At 40.1% G+C, this 17,654-nt stretch overlaps 1 protein-coding gene across 1 annotated transcript in view; it reads left to right on the forward strand.

Moving 5' to 3' along the window:
• Positions 1-1,411: 1,411 nt before the first annotated feature.
• The window catches only part of LOC100702449 (protein phosphatase 1H), a 35,907-nt gene continuing 19,664 nt past the window's right edge, over positions 1,412-17,654 (forward strand). The window contains exons 1-3 of the mRNA XM_003445067.5: positions 1,412-2,050; positions 12,774-12,963; positions 15,313-15,678. Coding sequence (XP_003445115.1) covers positions 1,815-2,050; positions 12,774-12,963; positions 15,313-15,678 — 792 coding nt within the window. The 5' untranslated portion in view covers positions 1,412-1,814. The remainder of the gene's footprint in view (positions 2,051-12,773; positions 12,964-15,312; positions 15,679-17,654) is intronic.

A 17,654-nucleotide genomic window follows, 5' to 3' on the forward strand; every position in this document is an offset into this window, starting at 1 on the left:
GTAAAGCGGCTTTAAATGAGGGACAAAACAAAAGGCAAAAAGTTGGTTTGCATACATCATTTGAGTTTCCTCGATGAAAGTGTTGGTACCGTAATGCAAATCTGACGAAAGAAGAATGACAGAGCTGCATTTAAGATCCATTTATTGGGAAATATGTCTTTACAACTCTCGTCATTGCTTGAGAGGAGAGCCATGAAAGAGTTTGAAGTGTTTCCTGACACTGCGAAAAAAAACCATTTGGACATCCATGGCTATCCATAAACTGGCCCATCTACTTTTGAGTAACAGCTCTATCTGCTGGAGTTCGGTGTGTATTACACTACAGTAGTTACACCTTTTCCCCCCCTCAGGGCAAAGGTTGGGGCTGTTGGTTTAATAGCAACGCTATAAATGTTAGAAATTGGCTTTATTTTTAAGTTTGTCTCCAGTGTACTGCATTGGAGTCCAAGCCTCTGCACTCAACACAATTTTTACAGGATTTTAGAGTAATGATCGTAACGTATGTATATATTTCTTTTGCCCAAGTCCTCCAAGATGTGTAAATCAATCTGGATGACTAGATTTAGTCTAGCGTGCCAGGATTATTGACATATATGTCGCTTTTTGGAACACCTAAATCCTTACACACTATATATTTTATAGGAGATGCTTGAATTTGCTGCTTAATGTTGGTGCTTAGGTGCTCAATTTGTGATATGACTCATTACATACTTTTTCCAGCCCTTCCATTTCTTCTTTTGTCCTCCATTTTGATGCTTGCTGTGTTTGGATAAAGATTTGGGTTTTTCTAAAATGTATTAATTGTCTCATGATCGTGGTTCATCCCTTGAGTTATAGGCCTTTTTGAGTGGTTTTACAAAAAAAAAGAAAAGAAAAGGTCAAGTACAAAGACTGGACTGGGAATAAGTGGTATAAAAATGTGGCAAATATCCAAAGAAAAACCTTTGACAGCCTGGAAAGCTGTTACTCAAAACTATTTTGGTTCCTTGGAAGCAAAATATAAAAAATGCAACACGTTCTAGGAACAGCAAAGATACTCAAGCTTCCAGACCTCTGGTACTGGACCTGAGGGGTGAAAGGGAAATTTTAAAAAATAGTAATACAGCTACCTTGTTGTGTCTTGTGATACAACAGACATCATCTTTACTGCATGAGGGTGTCACCAGGAGTATTCTTGTATGTATTCATTACACGCCCAGTTTGTGTGATTTCGCCTTGTAACAAGATGCAGCTCATTGCACCATTTTTTCAACATCTTTATATTTATCAGCACGCTGTGTTTATTTGCTAAAGCAGAAATAAGTACTGAAGTACAATTTCACAAAAGTGCCCCCCCAAAAGCAAGGAAACGCCCCTGGGTATGGAAGACGCGTATATATATATAAGTGTGTGTGTGTATAGATAGATAGATAGATTTCATCCATATATGGTGGGTATATAGGTAACCATGGTGCCTGTCCGTACTGTTTTTTTCAGTGTGCATCAATGGATGCGTCACATGACCATTAATCTTCAGTGCATTTCCGCTTTCACGGCGGCCGAGCTGTTATCAATTGCTCTCCATGGAGGCGTGGAGGATTTTAGTTGAAGCATCTCTGCTGTTTCCACCATCCTCTCCTCCGGATGTGTCTCTTGTTTCCGCACTGAATCAATGAAAGCGTAATCATCCTCGGATTGCCTCATCCTCCTCCTCCTCGTCTTCTTCGTCCAGCCCTTCGTCGATCAAGCGCGGCCGAGCTGGGGGGAATCCGGGGAAAGGTAGCCGCGGCGCCCCGCACCGGCCGACGGACACCCCGCCGCGACGCGCCACTAACATGCTCACCCGTGTAAAGTCCGCCGTGGCCGGTTTCATGGGGGGAATCATGGCCGGGGGTAGCTCCGGGTCAGGCGGCAATCCCGGATCCGAGCTGCCGCTGAAATTCCCATATATGAGACCTGATTTCCTTGGACTGTCCCCGGATGAGATCGAGTGCTCTGCTGATCACATAGCTCGGCCCATCCTCATCCTGAAGGAAACCAGGAGATTACCGTGGGCCACCGGATACGCTGAGTAAGTAAAACAAAGGCAGTCGGCCTCAAAATCAATTCTTGCTGACTTTTCTGTGTCAGATGCATTTAATGTAAACCAAATGATGTGGTTTAGCTGAGGCCTAAGAGCGTGCAGCTGCTCACTCAGCTCTTTATCTTTCCAATTTACTCCTTCTGCTCCTCCTGTTAGACACACAAATCAAGGAGCATGAACTTGAACCTGCACTGTGACCTGTGACCTGCATTCATCTCCAATATGTTATGGTTCATTTAGGGATCACACAACAACCTTTATGCCTGCAGCTTCTTAAGTGTGGCCTTGAGAAGTAGAGGACAGCATGCATCCAAGGGATCACAGCCCAAGCTGGTTTTCACGTGCAAGAGGATAACGCCTTCCAACAGCAGTATCTGGGATTTAGTCTACAGCAGTGCTCCACTCAAAGCTACAGTGTGTCAGTAAAGTCTAGATCAGGGGTGTCAAACATATGGCCCATATGTTTGACACCCCTGATCTAGACTTTACTGACACACTGTAGCTTTGAGTGACAGAATCGGCCCACTAAAGATTCCAATGTGGCCCGCTGAACGGATGTGAAAAATGTAACAAAGGGCATCGATTTGTGGCTTTGAACTGCATTTTCATGAGGTTTATAACTGTGCCTGCCAATAAAGACGTCTTCCATGGTTATTCATACTACACCAAAGTAACCAGATAATAAATAAACAATAAAATGACAGAAACATTTCCATTCTTTCACCATCTATAATCAAAATTTCATATTTATAGTCAGTCCACAGCATTAAAAAACCCAATTAATTGTTTTATTATTCATTTAATTGTTACAGGACATTCTGGCCAATGAGCTAATTTTTCTGTAATTTTACACATTGATTCTTACAATTTAGTCCCAAAGAGCCATGCGGACAAATTTCTTCTATCTACTACAGCAGCATTTTATCACATAGAGCAGCGGTCCCCAACCCCCGGGTCACGGACCAGTACCAGGCCGCGAGAGTTGAGGCCCTGGTGTGAAATTTATGGTTTTCAGCGTTTTCATCTTTATTTTTTTTATCGTTAACTCTGTTTCCCTGGGTCTTTTCCCGTGTGTTATGAATAAATCTTCTCTTTTTTTTTGGTAGAGGTACTGGTTTTATTTTGTTGTATTTATCTGCGACACCTTAAAGGCCAGTCCGTGAAAATATTGTCGGACATAAACCGTCCGTGGCACAAAAAAGGTTGGGGACCGCTGACATAAATTAACTGAGACATATTTTTGAAATTGTTTCTGTTTTTTTTATATGAAGGTATCGGAGGGATTCGCTGCATGGTTACATTTCTTTATACTGTGTTTCATTGGTCCGGCCCACTTAAGGTCAAAATTGGCTGTATATGGCCCACAATGTAAAATGAGTTTGACATCTCTGGTCTAGATGCACTGTGGCTCAGTGCAAACTCATATTCTGGCTTTAAAAGTAGCTGACTAGCCTTCAGTGCACACTCTTGTTTACTTGTTGTTGTTGTTTTTATCCAAAACCTGCATGAGAATGAATATAGTCACTTACTTTCAGGAAAGCCTGCTTACCTCGAGGTAGATTGTCTGAATGTTGGTAGATAACAGCCAGCTGCAGTGAATGGCTGTGCTAGAAGTTAAGTCCTCTTAAGATGTGCACAATGTTCTTTTGAATGTAGGTATATGGTGTTATATAACATTTAAACTTGACCTTTGAACTTTTTGAGTGGCTTTTACAAGGGGGAAAAAATCAATCTCTTCCTTGGAACACCCTGCTAAAATTAATGGAAGCTCATATCCGCAGTTTATGCTGTATCGTGATGCTGAGACAAGGGAATGCATTTGGTCATACAACTAGATTAATCAGTTTTTGAGTGAGCGTGTTCACCCCTGTGGTGCATTACACTTTGCATTGTGGTTAGATATGATTAGATTTTGCAGGAGCACTTGTCTTTTGCTGTGGTATTGTCTTATCAGATGCACCCTGCTGTATCCATTTCCTCCCCTTTGTTCCACAGAGGTTGAGTTCTAGATGGCAATCCCCCCCTCCAACCTGCTCCAAGCAGTGTTTGTTTAACGTTTAATGATAAGGTACACAAATACATGTGCGATTACCCTCAGAACAAACTAGGAATTCCCTCATAATTAATCACTACCTTTGGCACTGAGCTTATCTAGTATGTGTGTAGTAGGTGTATACTTAATAACCCTAGGCTGGCCATAGTCTTTCAAGATAGAAGTTCTCAGCTCCAAGCGATGTTGCCTTTTCTCAGTTAGTCTTTGCAACATTAAATGGGGTTTGGATTTGTAAGTAGTTACACTACACTCACTGGTCACTTCACTAGGTACTTCTGAAACTGCTCAGTAACATAACTATCCAATCAGCGAATCACATGGGAGAAACGCAGCGCATTTAGGTATGTAGACATGGTCAATATGGCCTGCTGAAGTTCAAACTGAGCATTAGAATGGAGAAAAAAGGTGATTTAAGTGACTTGAACCATGGCATGCTTGTTGGTGGCAGACAGGCTGGTCTGAGTATTTCAAAAACTGCTAATTTGAAGAAGAGAAAATATCCAGTAAGCAGCATGCCTCTGGGTGAAATTGAAAGGCAACAGTAACTCAAATAGCAACTTGTTACAACCAAGGTATGCAGAAGAACATACTCTTAAAATAGATGGACTGGTGAAACAACAAATTCAGCATCATGGATGTACAGCTGACAAATCTGCAACAACTGTGTGTGCTAGCTGTGCTATCTGGTCAACATGAACCAAAGCCTCCGAGGAACATTTCCAGGACCTTGTTTAATCTGTGCCACAAAGAATCAAGGCAGTTCTGAAGGGAAAAATTGTGCCCTAACTAATAATTAGAAATATCTAGCCCTTTCTTCTTTTCTGCCCCATTGGGTTATACTGAGAAAGCTGAGAAAGCTGGAGATAAATAATGATTGTATGCTATACACATTCCTGTGTTGGCCAGCACACTATTTTTCTGTTTACATGAAGTTTGAGTTATTTTGACGTATGGTCACACCTCACTTTCTTTTCCTGTTTTTAACACATCACACATAGCTGCACTCAGACCTGTGTGAATGGATGGCTCTGAATGGATCGGTGTGGTTAATGAGTTCAGTTCCTCTCTGCATTTATCTGTAATTAAAGCCTGCAGTGTTCTCATTACAGCAGCCGTTTTGGCTTTAGCCTCTTTTTTACATTGGGAATTAATAAGCTAAATATTACATTCCCTTTTTTTGATGAAGAAAATTCCAAAACAAACTTAGACATATAACCGAATTTGTCTTGTTAATTTTACCATTTGCTCTATTCGTCCCATGATTAATGATTTTCCACACCCGGCTTAGGAGTTCTTTTAACCAGGCTTTAAATATATGTGTGTTGAAGCGGTGTGCATGAAGCCTACAAAAAGACAAATCACACGGCTGGTCTATAAACAGCTTCAAGGACTGAGTTTTAGCTAATACGCAAGAGAGCATATGTAGGAATTGGTGCAGGTTTAATTGTCATTCCCACACTTTATATATAACACACAGTCACATCGCCCATTTTGTTGCGTATGTGGAATTGCATTTTGAAGTTTAGGCACTTTGGCTGTGGTTGTCGTTAGGAGCCAGGAGTGACCATATGTAGTGACCATATATAGATGTGCTGACGCTAATCCTGGCAGGCTTTGTTAGCAGCTGCAACCACAGAGTCTGTAATGCACATGGAAACAGATACATGCTAATTAGTGTTAAACAGGCCCACTAAAATGGGAGAATTGCCAAAAGGCAGCAGTAGATTTCCGATGCCATGAGTCGAGCATTTTAGCTGTTGCTTGCTATTGTTGTTTTTAGAGAACGTAGAGCTGGGCAGTTATCAGCTAATTCTATTGCTGTTTTGCTAGCTAGTTTACTAAGGTCTATCCGCAATTCACCAATTTTTAACTGGGATGTAAATTTTAGCTGTTGGAACCAAACTAAATGTACCTGCCAAAGAAACTGAATTAACTGACTTCTTGATGTCTTTTAGCACTGTGCAAAAGTCTTAACCCACCCTTAATTTCTTTATATTTTGCTATAAAAATGGAGAATAGGTGCAATGATTGATTGAAATACTAAAATATATTGATATATATAAGTATAGATGGTTAAAAAACATTTGTATTATTCTTGTGAGCTTGAAAGTCAATATTTGTTATGACCACCTTTATTCTTCAACACAACTTGAACTCTCATGGACAAGTTTTCTTGTAATTTCTTTAATTAGTCTTCAGGAATATTTTTGCAGGCTTCTTGAAGGACATTCAGAGCTCTTCTTTTGGTGTTGACTGACTTTTTTTCTGTTCTCTGTCAAGATGATTCCAAACTTCTTCAAAAAGGTTGAGGTCCTGGCTCTGAGGAGGCCAATTCATGACGGATAGTGTTCCATTGTGTATTTTTCTATTCAGGAATGCTTTTACTACATTGGTAGTGTGTTTGGGATCATTGCCATGTTGGAAAATGAAGCTGTTGTCAATGAGACAATCAGAAATTGGATTTACCAACCCATCAGATCCATTGTTGTTGATTTCCATCCTTCCATTTCTGTTGAGGCTTCAGTGAACAGTCAATGAACTGACTAAAGTTGTATCTCTCAGGTCCTATATCAAGTATTTTCTGGATCCTATTTCTTAAATACGTGACTTTCAGATAAAGTTCATCTGCTGTGTGTAGTGTTTTTACACTTGCAGCTTCTTCTGAAGACCATTACAATAAAAAACTTTTTTTTTAAAGTATAAAAGTCTGCCTCCCCGGAAGCAAAATCAAAACATCAATGAGGAGTAGCCCAAGACTTTTCCACAGTCCTGTAGAACGTCACTGAATGTTATCAAGACAGTATTTTCCATGTCATCCATAACTCTAAACTCATTAAATTCAGTGTGTGAGATGTACTAAAAAAATTAACCACTTTACAGCTGCTACTAAAGGGGAAATGAGAGGCTTCAGGGACCTAAACTTTTTTTTTTTATCATCCAATAAACAAGTTTATGAGGATAGTAAAGTTGGGACAAGTCTCTTAATTCGAAGGATAAAACTTTGTTTCCAGCATGTCATGCCGCTATGTAGTTTCACTAATGTGTCATTTTTAATGGTGGTTTAAGCAGAAATGGCTTTTGGTCAAGGCCACTTGGTGTGTTTTTAACTCCGGCATTGTGAGTCACCACTGGGAAAGACTGGCAGCAAGTCTGAGTGGAGGAGAGGTAATGTATCCAGCTCTCCATCCATTTACCAACTCAGGGTCATGTGGGGGTGCTGGGGTTTTTTTAACCTGTCATTGGGTGAGAGGCAGGGTACTGCCTGGACAGGTCGCCGGTATCCAGGTTTCTTAATCAGAGATTCAGTCTGAGAGCCTGGGAGTCCCAGGCTTTTAGTACTACATGAGCTTTGCTGCCAGCAAAAAGATCATGTAGTAATGTCAGGGGAGAAAACATGGTTATTTCAGTAAAAGCTACAACCAGATATCAGCGGCACACCGAGTTATAAATTGCTAAGACTTCTGTAAATTTCCCAGTATTACCACAAAAAATGGATACAATAAGTGCCTACTGCTGAAGACGAAATCCAAACCCATCCATTCAGAATTTGTTTTGTTAAATTTTCTTATCTCCTATATTCAGATGGCACAGTCCCAACCAAAAATCTTCATGAAGCGTTAAATCTAGACTTTTTTTAAAAGACTGTTTTACTGTTGAACTCCTCATTATTGTGCCATTATTGTTTCTTTCCTGTTCTGATTAGAGGCACAGTATTAAACCATTGTGTTTCACCAGATAATTATTCCAGTTTTTTGGGTGGGGGGGTATGTCTGCTCTAAAATCTGTTGCTGATGATGGAGAAACAAAAAGCGCATTAGATGTCTGACAATGGAGAGGAAAATTAGGTTTTGTTCCTAATGGGAGGAAAGCTATTTCTTCAGAATGAAACAAAAATTTGATTGGCAGGGAAATGAAATCATTCTTCCTGTAAAATGGCTGAAATGAGGACAGAAACAAGTTGTGAGAGTACTCCCGGTCACATGCACACAATGAGGGCTGTGTGTTTCGTGTAACACAGTGGGATCATTAAATTAAATGCACTGTTAATGTGGACGATTACCGTGTTTTCTGCAGGCAGATTGGATGAAGCAGAGAAACGCTTCCTGGACTTCTTCTGTTGACAAACTCAAATGTGGACGATGCCTCAGAGTGTTTTATGACCACAGTAACTCAGAGGGCACTTATTGCTGTGGGTGCGGTGCTAAAGTTGAAATGCAGAGAAACGTAATCGCCATTGACGACCACCCGGTGGTCATGATAGCTTTCGTGGTGAGTGACACATTATAGCCTAGGCATTGTCATCCTTAGTCGGGAGTTCTCTCAGTACCACAAGAATCCTTTGTGGCAGGAAGGTGAATGATGGAATAAATGTAACAGGCACCAGCAAATCAACAGTCCACAACCTACTGGTAATCCATGGATCATCTTAGACGCCTACAGAAATGTTAGCCAAATAATTTTGTGTTGTGGTTTTAACCCTCATCCTACCAACAGATTTAACATACATGTATGTAATACATGGATACCAAGAATGAGTTACTATAGAAACCAAATATAATAACAAAGCAATAATAGAAAACCTTGTATTATACTTGGAGCATTGTGAGTTTTGTAATGTCATCAAAAGGGGAAAAATAGATTCTTATTCATATTTTTGCAAAGTTAGAATTAATTTGCATATTTTGTAAAAATACTTAGTTTTCACCAATTACAAGTAAACATTTGTATTCTATGTACATAATGAACAGGAACTACAAAATAACTTAAAGAGTCAATGACTTAATCCCTTCAGTGCCCTTTATCTGACCTGTTGGCTTCCATTAAATGCCCAAAACAGGTCACCTAGGAGGGCATATCTTGCACACTTATCGCTTACCGACTAGCGGCTGTGCTCTGAGTCCCTCCTTCTGTGGCTCAGCTTCTGAATGACCACCTTCTGGGGCTGTTTCTAAGGTTGGGCATTGACACCCTTCAGAGAAAACTCAATTCTGTCGCTGGCATTCATGGTCTTTCACTTTCAGTCCCCACACAAAACTCATGACCATAAGGGAGGGTAGGAACTAGGACCGGTAAATCAACAGATTGACTTTCATGCTCGGTTCTCTTCACCACAATGGACACATACAGCGAATGCATCACTACCACGGCCGCACCGATTTTTTCTGTCAGTGTGCCGATCCATTGTCCGCTTCCTTGGAAAGTGGAGCAAGCGCATTCACCCCTGTCGGAAACCAACACCTATCGAAACAAGGGTGACTTATTCCTGGCAGTGTGAACCAAGCTCTCACTGCAGTTGTACAGGAACCAGGAACAAATTATAGCAAACACTTGTTACCTTCCTGTCTGGGATTCAGGAGCAAAGGTAACATGTTTTCAAGTGGATAATCTTCCAGTTGAGTGTTAGACAGGCACCTCGAGGGCCAGTGTCCTGCAGGTTTTAGATTTTTCCTTGATCCAACACAGCTGATTCAAATGGTTAAATGACCTCCTCAACATGTCCTGAAGTTCTCCAGAGGCCTGGTAACAAATTAATCATGTGATTCAGTTGTGTTGACCCAGGGTAATATCTAAAACCTGCAGGACACTGGCCCTCGAGGCCTGGAGTTGCCCACCCCTGCAGTAACTGAATTCATCATTCCATCTATTAAAGCTGCAGAGATGAAATTGGATGCCTTTGACTGGGGTCATAGGACACTGATGTGAGATCATTAGGACCAAATTGATTGATAAGCAATTAAAGGAAAAACAACAACTTTGATTTTGACCACTGGGGTCTTGCACAGCTCAAACGTTAACAGCGCATGACTAGAAATTGGCATAAAGAATTTTTTTCCAACCTCAGAATGTTCATATACTGTGTATGTATATTCTTACACTATACAGACTTTTGCTATTATTGCATTATGTATTTTAACAATTTCAGTTATATCATCAGTTATATTGCACTATGCATACACATACATATCCATTGTAGTGGCAATTCCTTTTCTTTTGACCAACCAAACGTCCCACAATTTAAAGTCCACAAGCCACTGCTGCACTGAGGTAATATTTCGTACACAGGCAAAAGAAGTCCACTGTCCAAACTTGAAAGTTGAGTTTTTTATGGTTTATTTATCCAGTTTGGCAAGCAATAACAACATCCTTCCTGCTGCTTCTCCTGCTCTGGTAAAAAAAACCATAGGCCCACCCCAATGCATGCTGGTCCTATACCAGTCTCTTTATTTATAGAAACAAAATGGCCCTACAGCTCTTACTGACTAATTTAACAAAGTAACAACAAACAAACAAAACACTGAAACAAAATATTAACCGACAAATAAACTTGTAAATAAACCCCAAAATATAAGTAAACTAACAACAAACTTTAACTAATTTCAAAATAATAAAAATAAAGAACAAATAGCTCCAACATCCATGTTGAAATGCTCACATCGTGGCTCTTTTAACTAAAGCTAATGAACATTTGAGACCGAGGACCAGACAAGGCTGCTGCCTCACAGAAAGCAACTGACAATAATGTCTATAAATAGACATGCCAATTTTTCTACTCAGACACACACACACAACAACTACAGCCTCCAGGGATGTTGGCCAGACTTGCCAGTCTAACTTTTTTTCACCATTTATTTGTGACCCAATTACATTATCTAGAGTTAGCAGTTATCCAGCTGGTGTAGTGACCTTTGAGACAGCAAGTGAAAACGAGTGCTTCAAATTAAGAAGCATTTAGTTTAAGCAGAAAAGGTTCACTCTTACAGTGTTGGTGATTTTACTGCTTAGTTATGGCGTGTAGCATGTGGAGAAGAGTCGACTGTCGCCTGAATGTCGGGCATTAATAGGAGACTGTTTAAACAAATTCATTATGTCAACTCAAAACATGATACTACTCTGTATCGTTCCAGCAGACTGAAAGAATCCATTGTCACAGGTTCAAATGTGTAAATATTTAAAATGTGCTTTAGCTACCTTTTGAAGACTCTTATGGACAAAACACTCCGTGAGTATATTTTAATGAGTAAAGATATAGATTATATATTTAAAAAACTCATATAGCCACCGTGAAACAAACTTTGCTTTGCGGACTTTTGTTGTCAAGTCATTAGTTTGGTATTCTGGCCATCGACAACTTGGTTTTGTGAAACGAAAGGTTTAAAGAAACTGTTTAAGTGTAGACCCCACTTGCAACCCTAATTGGCTGCATGCCCATAAAGTAGTGGCTTATTAGTGGCAACGAAGGCACAAGCTAAAATGTATCCTGAATTATCTCATTTGTCTCTAGACAGTACCATAAGCTGTAAAATGAAAGTCATGAAATTGTTGACTCTGTCTGCATTTTTAAATCAGGCAGCAATTATTTGCAAAGTAAGATGAAAGGAGGTTGCTGTCCTATTTTTACACGTGTGACTAAACCATTAGCTTGCACTGAATTAAGAGCTAGCTTAGTCAGGCTAAGTGTATGGTGGTTTTAGTGGTTTGGTGGTGCATGAGATGAGCCCTCTTCTTCATAATATCCCCGGAGTATTTACATTTATTAAACAAAATCTCGATATTTACTGTCCCTGTATCGATACAATATTGCCACATAAATTGTAACACTGTGCTATACTTTATACAGTTTAGCTACCTTCCAGTTTAGCGTCAGCTGTTAATGTAAAATACATTTTTGGATTGTGTTACAGAGGCCAGAGTACTCAGAGGAAAGCCGCACAGGTAGAACATGCAAAATCCACACAGAAAGCCTGAAAAGAGGTTCAGACTAGGAACCTTCTTGCAGTGAGGTGACAATGCTAAGCGCTGCACCACTAAACCACAGCTGGGGAAAAACAAACTAACCAAAACTACATATGAGCACAGTGATTTCTGGTCAAAATTTCCCAAGATATGTAGAAAAATTGTTATTCTCCAGTCTGGGCTGTAGATAAAAATATGGTTATCGTGCAGACTCTGAAGACAAAAGTTTTTCTTTTGAACTTTAAAAACAGTTAGATTAAGAGTGTGGTTTGCCTTAAAAACAATGCTGTTTTTAAATTGTTAGTGGGCTACACTTTTCTGCAAACTCTCTCTGTGGTCTGCCTGTTTTTTGGGGTTTTTTGTTTTTTAAAAGCACACAAGCACAAATGATGCTCAATAGGACTGCGTACATGCACAAAGCGTTGGCCATGTACCCTTTGTACAACTGAGCACAAATAGAGTCTTCATATTCACCCAGAGGCGATTGTATCTGCATCAGGACACTCCCAGCAGAGCAGTACCACAAATAAGCGTTCCTGTTTGATCTTCATCAGGGACATGAAACGTACAACGCATGCTGTTTCACTGGGTCTGTAGATAGAAACCGCAGGCAGTGGGTCTGACTAATTGTTGCAATCCTGCAGTGAGCCTTAATAACTATGAAAGACCCCGGCGCCATTTCATCCAACAAAAAAAGCTTCTGATTTCAGCTTTCGTTCAACTGCTCGTTCCAGAAAACAGCTGGGAAATCACAGCAAGCGTTGCATCTGATGTTTGAAGCAAAGACTTTAACTGCAAAAAAATGATACTGGCTGAATGTTGACAAATATGATTTTCAATCATTCTTTGGTAAAGGCTATAGACAAGAAAATGGGTGAGTGCCTATAATATGACTAAACTTGTACATCATGCCCCATCTTTCAGGGTTATTAATGCTGGTAAGAGTGCGCTGAATGAGGACCAGGCCTGCTGTGAGGTGGTAGTAGCAAGAAGGAGGCCAATGAGCTACTGCCCTCCCTCCACACCCACCAAGACCCCCACCGCCAAGAGACGCAATTCCTTGCCCAACGGAGAGGGCCTAGGGCTCCGTATGGAGCACAGCACACTAGGAGAGGTAATGGCATGCAAACACACAAATACAGCCTGTACCGTAAATGTTGACAGATTTTGCTAACAGGCATACATAGGTTGCAGTGACCTTACTTGTAAACAACTAGAGTGCAGAATAAAGTTGGTCTTAAAAAATGTTTCTTTTTTTTGTACTAAATGCACAGCAAGAGGATTTCTGTGCAGCTTCTAGTTGGGATTAAATTGTTTACAGGCGAGGGTTTGTTGTCCCCATATTTATGGTCCTTAGAGCTGTTTAATGGATTATTTGGTGTGTTTGGATCCAACATGTGCAGTAAATCTGTTGTGATGAAATTACATGAAAAACACAAAGGAGTGGTGTGAGTGTCGAACGTTCTTATCGAAGAGTTCAGGAAATTGTTAGCAGCAGCTTCGACAGCCCCAATTGATTTTGTTTAAAATCTAAATCAAATCAGAAATCAAAATTGATAATTGGTTAAATTGAATTGAAAATGGTGCATGGGGGAAAAAACTGAAACTGAAAGATCTTTATCACTGTGATGCATTCCTTCAGCTTTTATTCAGTAAACATCTGGGGACCGCTGTTGGAGTGTACTGGATTACTGCAGGGAAATATATACAGGTTTTAGTTGCTCTAAAAACTGGATATATTGTTTGACACTGATTTGGCCTTAACAGTTATGACTTCATTCTTGTAATCAGGTGGAAGCCAGATGATTCACCTCCTCCTCTCAGTTTCCAAACAGAAATGTTTAGTTACAACACAGCAATTTTTACAGGACTGCAATATGTCTAAGGGGGAGTTCCTGTTTAGAGATAGTTGTGGCCAAAAGTTCACATGCACTCATCATGGGCATGGATATCATGGTAATTTGGGGCTTTTAATGATTGCTTTGAACTGTTTTTTTTTCTAGGGTGACATGATTGTATGGCATATATCTTTAACGACTTAAAAGAACAAGAGTTGGGTGGACAAGTTTGAATTTGATTTGTATCCCCACACAGGGATTAGAGAACATACATGCGTCAAAATTACACGTACACCCCAGTACAGTAATATTTTGTTAAACGGCCCTAAGCGAGCTGTACCTCGACCAGATGCTTTCCGTAGCCATCAACAATTTTTTGGCATAAACATTTGACCACACAAGAAGGGTGGTCAAACAGCCACCCTTCTGGATAAGGCTGAATATTTGACCACCCTTCTTGGTAGGGTTCATAATGATTGGTTTCCTGCCACAGACCCAGCTTTTAAGCATTTTCAGGAGGGCTGAGGTCTGAGCTTTGGGAAATCCATTCCAGAAGATGTTACAAGCCTTTTTTATCCATTCCAAAACCAGTTTTCCACACAGAAATGTGTCCAGAGTTTTGGAATGTCTTAATCATATTTACTAAGAGAAGATGAAATTGGGTTGTTGGTATTCGCAGATAGTAAATTCCAGCATATGTGATGACGTTTCAGAAAATATCAAACTATAAAGGCAATTGTTTATGTTTACTTAAATTGTTCAGTCAGTGCCACCTCCACAAAACTGTGAGAGGCTGAAACACATGGTAACTTTATCATAAACTCCCCAAAGCTTCATATCGAGGGTCATTTCTTTGCCAATACTTTTTGTTTTCTGTTCAGTCCAAGGACATAGCGTCAAGAAGTTAATGTTTCTTCAGAACTCAGGGTGTGGCTCCATCTGAGCCCGGTTTACTCATTTGTCTAAATTGCGAAAAATATCCCCAGAGGGATATTGTGTTAAGTTTTGTGTGTTGTGCTGCTGTGTTACGAATGGCTAAACTGTCAAACACACAGCTTTACCTCCAAACTCAAGAATTCTGCAAAGCATTCTGAAGAATGCGTAATGCCAAGGTGACTTTGCTCTGACGCAGATGTGACAAGGTTGTTCCCACAGACAGCTGATAGGGAACTTTGACCTCTGGAACACTTGTGTTACTGGACACAATGAGTCATGATGTTCTTGTTTCTTTCAATGATGACTCATACTACATGACCTCTTATCAGCATTAGTCATTCAGCAACATGTTTTTGGTTTTTTTTTGGTCCTCTCCTCAAATGTGAGATTGTTTTTTAAAAAGTATCTGTTTATAGATTAAATGATGTGACCGAGGGGAATTTTGGAAAAATTTAAAAATCCCTTTTTTATTGTCTGGATCTGCGTGTCTATGTTGGAGATCTCTCTGGGATTTTCCTGCAGATGTAAAGCACTGTTAATGTGTTGTCGAACAAAGGAAGCTATCAATTAATCCTGATTAAAATGCAGCAACAGTATAATTCCTTTATGACTCTGTTTTTTAATGGGATTATGTTTGATTCAGCCGTTAACTGCCCTTTGTTCTGTGCGTTCTCACCATTCGCCTGCAGGAAAGCGAAGGACTCGTGTTTCACTACTGGGCTTTGTTCGACGGTCACGCAGGTTCAGGTGCGGCAGTTGTCGCCTCCCGCTTGCTACAGCACCACATCGCCTGCCAGCTTCAGGCCGTCATAGAGATTTTGCGCAACTTGGCATCTCCACCCCCCACCGTGCTGGGCGAGGAGCCAGACTGTAATCCCTACCTCCAGGGAAACACTCCTCACCGTGCCCTGACCCGGGCTGCTTCCCTGCGCGGGGCCACAGGTGCACCAGGCTCCCCTTGTAGCACCCCGCCTCCACCACGCTTTTTTACTGAGAAGAAGATCCAGCACGAGAGCCTGGTGATTGGAGCCATAGAGAACGCCTTCAAAGAGATGGTGAGAGATGGGTGACATGCTTTTGTTACTTAACATTTCAGGAATTTGACATCCATCCAAAGATATTTAGGCTTTTATTAACTGTTTGAATCAGCTTGAAAGGCAATTAATTGAATCAGCTTGAAACTAGTTATTATAGATCTGGTTTTGTGTGTGCCGCTTCACTTAAATGGCTTACTGGAAGGAAGCAAGCTGTTGGTAGTGGTTATTAGTAACATTTCCACGGTGTTTTCCTGTTGTGACAAGTCATCAATTTGAGTGACACATTGATTGTAGCCATTGTACTGCTTGGTTGTTCCTACAGGCTGAGATGACCCGTGTTCCTGAAAGTGATTGATAAGGGCGTTTAGCAGGCACAAACATGACTTTTGACCAGGCCGCCTGTATTTTGACTCACATCTGGAAACATTTTGAAGTTTGCGTTCACACTGTGTTTGTAAGACACAAAGAATATGGTGAAGAATATGGTGAAAAGGCAACAGATTCAAGTATTTAACAATGAACTTTATTTCCAGTAAATATCTGGCTTAATGATTTTGTTCTTGGACACGTGAATACGTGAGAACAGAGCTGGTACTCACAACACATATGGCACTGACACATGAATTAAGTTGGAGGTGGGTTGTAAAGTGGCTTGCAACTCTGGTCAGGTTAAAGCAGCTTAAATAGTCCAACCTATATTATTATTACCTGGATGTGTAGAAAAGCCAGGCATTAGCAAATCTTTGCCTCACTAGTTGCGGTACTTTTATAATATTGTGCAAAAGTCTTGAGCCACCCCTCGTTTCTTCATATTTTTCTTCTAAGGAGCCAGACACTGGCTGCCTTTTCACTCATTTTAAGTCCAGTCAATCTACCTGACCATTTTCCTAAAGTTTCTTTTTGTTTGTTTGTTAAGCCACTTAATACTAACCTGTTAATCATTAAAGTATAAAAAGGTTACTGACTCAAGGCAGCCTGTCCAAAAACCCTTAATTTGTTCACTTTTCTTTATTGAATCTATAAGAAAAGTCAAAGTAAAGAGTGTTTAAAAGACATAAAATAATATTTTTACATAAGCAAGGTGATTCCCAAAGAGCTATTAGCTGAATAGCTTATTATAATCTTGGCATATCTCACCATGCAGTGCAATGGCAGGCCCAAAATAAAAGAAAAAAATCATAGAAAAGTGTCGTCAGGCTATCAATACCATCTAGATAGCATTTGACTGGCAGTGGCCTAATTGTTTGCTATGACAATGAGAACAAAACAGACTGCCAGTGCATGGATTGGCCTCCCCAGAGCCAGGACCTCTGCATTATTGAAGGAGCATGGGATCATCTCAACAGAGAACAGAACAAAGAGCAAACAATATCCAAAGAAGAGCTTTGAATGTCCTTCAAGAAGCCTGCAAAAATATTCCTGAAGACTACTTAAAAAAATAACAAGAAAACTGCCAAAGAGAACTCAGGGTCAGTTAAAGAATAAAGGTGGTCATACCAAATGTTGACTTTCAAGTTGTACAAATTCTCTTTTTTACCTTATATACTGTATTTTCATATATGTTTTGTTTAATGGTTTGATAAACTTCTGCACCTATTCTCCACTCTACTAGCAAAATATAAAGAAATGAGAGCAAATGCACTGTAAGAGTAATTATATGCACATCATGCAGGTGCGGCATTTAAAGTGTCATTTAAAGGCTCTTGAAAGCAGCAGATGTTTGATGGCCAAACAATTTTTCCATAATTGGAAAAAAATAATTATAAATAATGAAGGTTACTCTTGCAAGCCACAATTATTGCTCTGAACAGGCTGTACAATTCTGAATGTCTGTGCTGTTCCAAGACGGCCTGTACACAATGTGGTTGATTTCAGTTGACTGTGGTTCGTAAATTTACTTTAAAGGCCATGAAATGATCTCAGAGGGATTTTTTTAAGCATGCTTTTTAGGAAAAAGCATAAAATATTTACATGATCCACATGTGTGCTTTTAT

Source organism: Oreochromis niloticus, linkage group LG17 (genome assembly GCF_001858045.2).
Source record: "Oreochromis niloticus isolate F11D_XX linkage group LG17, O_niloticus_UMD_NMBU, whole genome shotgun sequence".
Lineage (NCBI taxonomy): Eukaryota > Metazoa > Chordata > Actinopteri > Cichliformes > Cichlidae > Oreochromis > Oreochromis niloticus.